The 2,505-nt window shown below is 44.9% G+C and overlaps 1 protein-coding gene across 1 annotated transcript; it reads right to left on the bottom strand.

Annotated features, from left to right (window-relative positions):
* Nucleotides 1-433: 433 nt before the first annotated feature.
* LOC104941649 (protein spire homolog 2-like) lies at nucleotides 434-2,078 on the bottom strand. Its single transcript, XM_010766779.1, has 2 exons — nucleotides 1,958-2,078; nucleotides 434-869 (listed from the first exon to the last, which is right to left on the bottom strand). Exons 1-2 carry the CDS (start codon nucleotides 2,053-2,055, stop codon nucleotides 500-502), a joined length of 468 nt encoding a protein of 155 aa, XP_010765081.1. The 5' UTR covers nucleotides 2,056-2,078; the 3' UTR covers nucleotides 434-499.
* Between the last annotated feature and the right edge of the window lie 427 nt (nucleotides 2,079-2,505).

Below are 2,505 nucleotides of genomic sequence, written 5' to 3'. Positions count from 1 at the left end.
TGTGTCCGCTGGGTCCATGCTGGCCAGATCGTTCTGTTACGATATCTGAGAGGACCCAAACGCAGGACACGGCAGAGTGTTCAAAAAAGGTTTATTAGTGAACAAAAGGTGCGGGAAGGATAATCCGGCAGGAGTGGCGAGGAAGTGGAGGCTGGTGACGACAACACGGCGGTCAGAGAATGATCCTGGAGCACAGGAAGAAAACACGTTAGCGTCAGAACATCCAGAAATAAGGTAGCTGATAATGCTGAGTAGCCTGGAGGTTTACNACACACACACACACACACACTAAAACGTTGACTTTAATTAAATGTATTATAATAATATTGCTTTCAACTAACCTAATACAGTTATGGGAAATGGGTTGAGATAATACATTTAATTAAAGTCAACGTTTTAGTGTGTGTGTGTGTGTGTGTGTGTGTGTGTGTGTGTGTGTGTGTGTGTGTGTGTGTGTGTGTGTGTGTGTGTGTGTGTGTGTGTGTGTGTGTGAATCTCCTCATTGCTTCCCATTGTTGATGGTGTTGGTGTGGAGAGGAGCCGCTGATGAGGCATGAGGCCGCTGCTGCTGTGGATGATGCTGATGGGACTGTGGAGGGAGCTGGCCCTGTGGGTGAAGGGGACGGAGACACTGAGGGTGAGGGTCAGTCTCCAGGTGTGACTGGCGCTGCAGCTGTGGTCTCTGGGGGGCCGCCCTGGCCTCCCTCTTGGGGGTGTTGTTGAGGATGTCCACGCTGCGGCGGCTGGACGAGATCACGTCGGCCACGAACTTGGTACACTCAGCGCAGACGTCCCGCAGCGTGCAGCCCTGTGCGTACAGGTGGGGGAACTCCTCCTCCACCGGGCGCCGGGACAGGCTGCGCAGGGACCTGCAGGGGGGGAGAGGGTTGTGTTCAAAGGCGGCACTTATTCTGGGGACACTGGGGACATGTCCCTCCCACTTTGCAATAGGATTATTTGTGAAACGTGTTCTGATAATAGTGTGCACAAAGAACTGTACACAAGAGAACATGTAGAATCTGGAGGACTGTTCTCACTTTCTGGGTGTATTTCTGGTAACCTAAGTGGTGCACCCTCTCTGCTCTCTCATCCCTGTCAGAGGCAGAGAGTGGATTAGTGCAGCTGGGTAATTATGACATAATGGAGGCTGCACTGATAACATAACAAAGAATGGGTTGGGTCGACGCTGCTGATTGGAATGAGTCTGCTATCTGTGATTGGTCGGGTCACTGCTTACGCTGCAGCAGGTTAGCAATTAGCTGCAGACTGAAATAGATCTGACCTGTGTTCTTAACCCAGAGCCGCTGTCCTTTGAGAGAACACACAGTGACCGGCTGAAGGTACGCTGAGGACCTGTGTGTCACACAGAGGTGGGAAGTAACTAAGTACATTTACTCAAGTACTGTACTTCACTACAATTTTCGGTGGTAAGTAGTAAATAAATATCCTCCTCAGCATCAGAACATAGTCACGTACAGTGGAAAAACTATAATAAAGTAATGGGTCCTGCTAATGGGACCTGGAGACTGACACTCCTTTAACCAGGCTTGGGGAGTATCTGGGATTACGTTATCATGATACATACAAAGGTAATTTAATTCACCGACAATGACATGAAAGATGTAACCCGACTACTCTTACATTAAAACAAATTGAGGATTACTAGAATAATTTTGATTTGAGTAGTAAAAACCTAAAAAGATCATACAGTGTTTGTTGTAAAGGATCAGATGTTATAAATGACACATTTTTAAATGTAGGTGTCTGATGCATGGACAATCTTTAGCCATTCTGCTCTCTCAGACCGAACCTTTAAATCGACCATAAATCGATCTTTATTGAAAAATAAACTTGCTGGTTTCCGTTGTTTTTTTGGCTCATTAATGCACAAGGCGCTCATTTTAAATCAGCTTTAAAGTACACATGGCCCTGACAGTCTCCATGGTGACAGACTCACTTATACACCTGGCTCTTGTGTCCGTGGCTCTTCGGAGTGCTGTGGAAGCCCACAGTGTACACGGGGATGTGGGCCATCTTCTTCGAGGGGATCTTCATCTGCAGCAGAGGAAGAGGAACACAACAGAAGGCAAAATACATAAAGGTATTTAGTGAGTTTGTTCTAAGATAAAACTCAGAATTCTGACTTTGTTCACATAACTAAAAGAGATCACTTTTGGTCAGATGTCATTGTCAAAATAAATGTCACACTTGTACTATTTTATATTTCTTAATAAAGTGTGCTTGTCTCTTTCTTTAATATATAAGTCTATTCTTTCTCGTTTTTGCCCTTTATCTGCACTGTACCTTTGCTGCTGCGGCAGGATAAAGGATTTCTGATTATGATAACTCAGCAAATAACTACAACCTTTAGTCATCTCACTGAAGAACATGCCAACTGAAGAAACATGTTCAAACTGAATTATTATTATTTCAAACTGAAATAATGTTACACACCACAGGTTCAGGTTATTTATTTGTACCCGAATGTAGATTTTGTTTGCAGAG

The sequence above is a fragment of the Notothenia coriiceps genome, unplaced genomic scaffold, assembly GCF_000735185.1.
Source record: "Notothenia coriiceps isolate Sejong01 unplaced genomic scaffold, NC01 NC01_scaffold00003627, whole genome shotgun sequence".
NCBI lineage: Eukaryota > Metazoa > Chordata > Actinopteri > Perciformes > Nototheniidae > Notothenia > Notothenia coriiceps.
The sequence above is the reverse complement of the archived record's forward strand: the minus strand, read 5'-3'. Positions and strand labels throughout refer to the sequence as shown.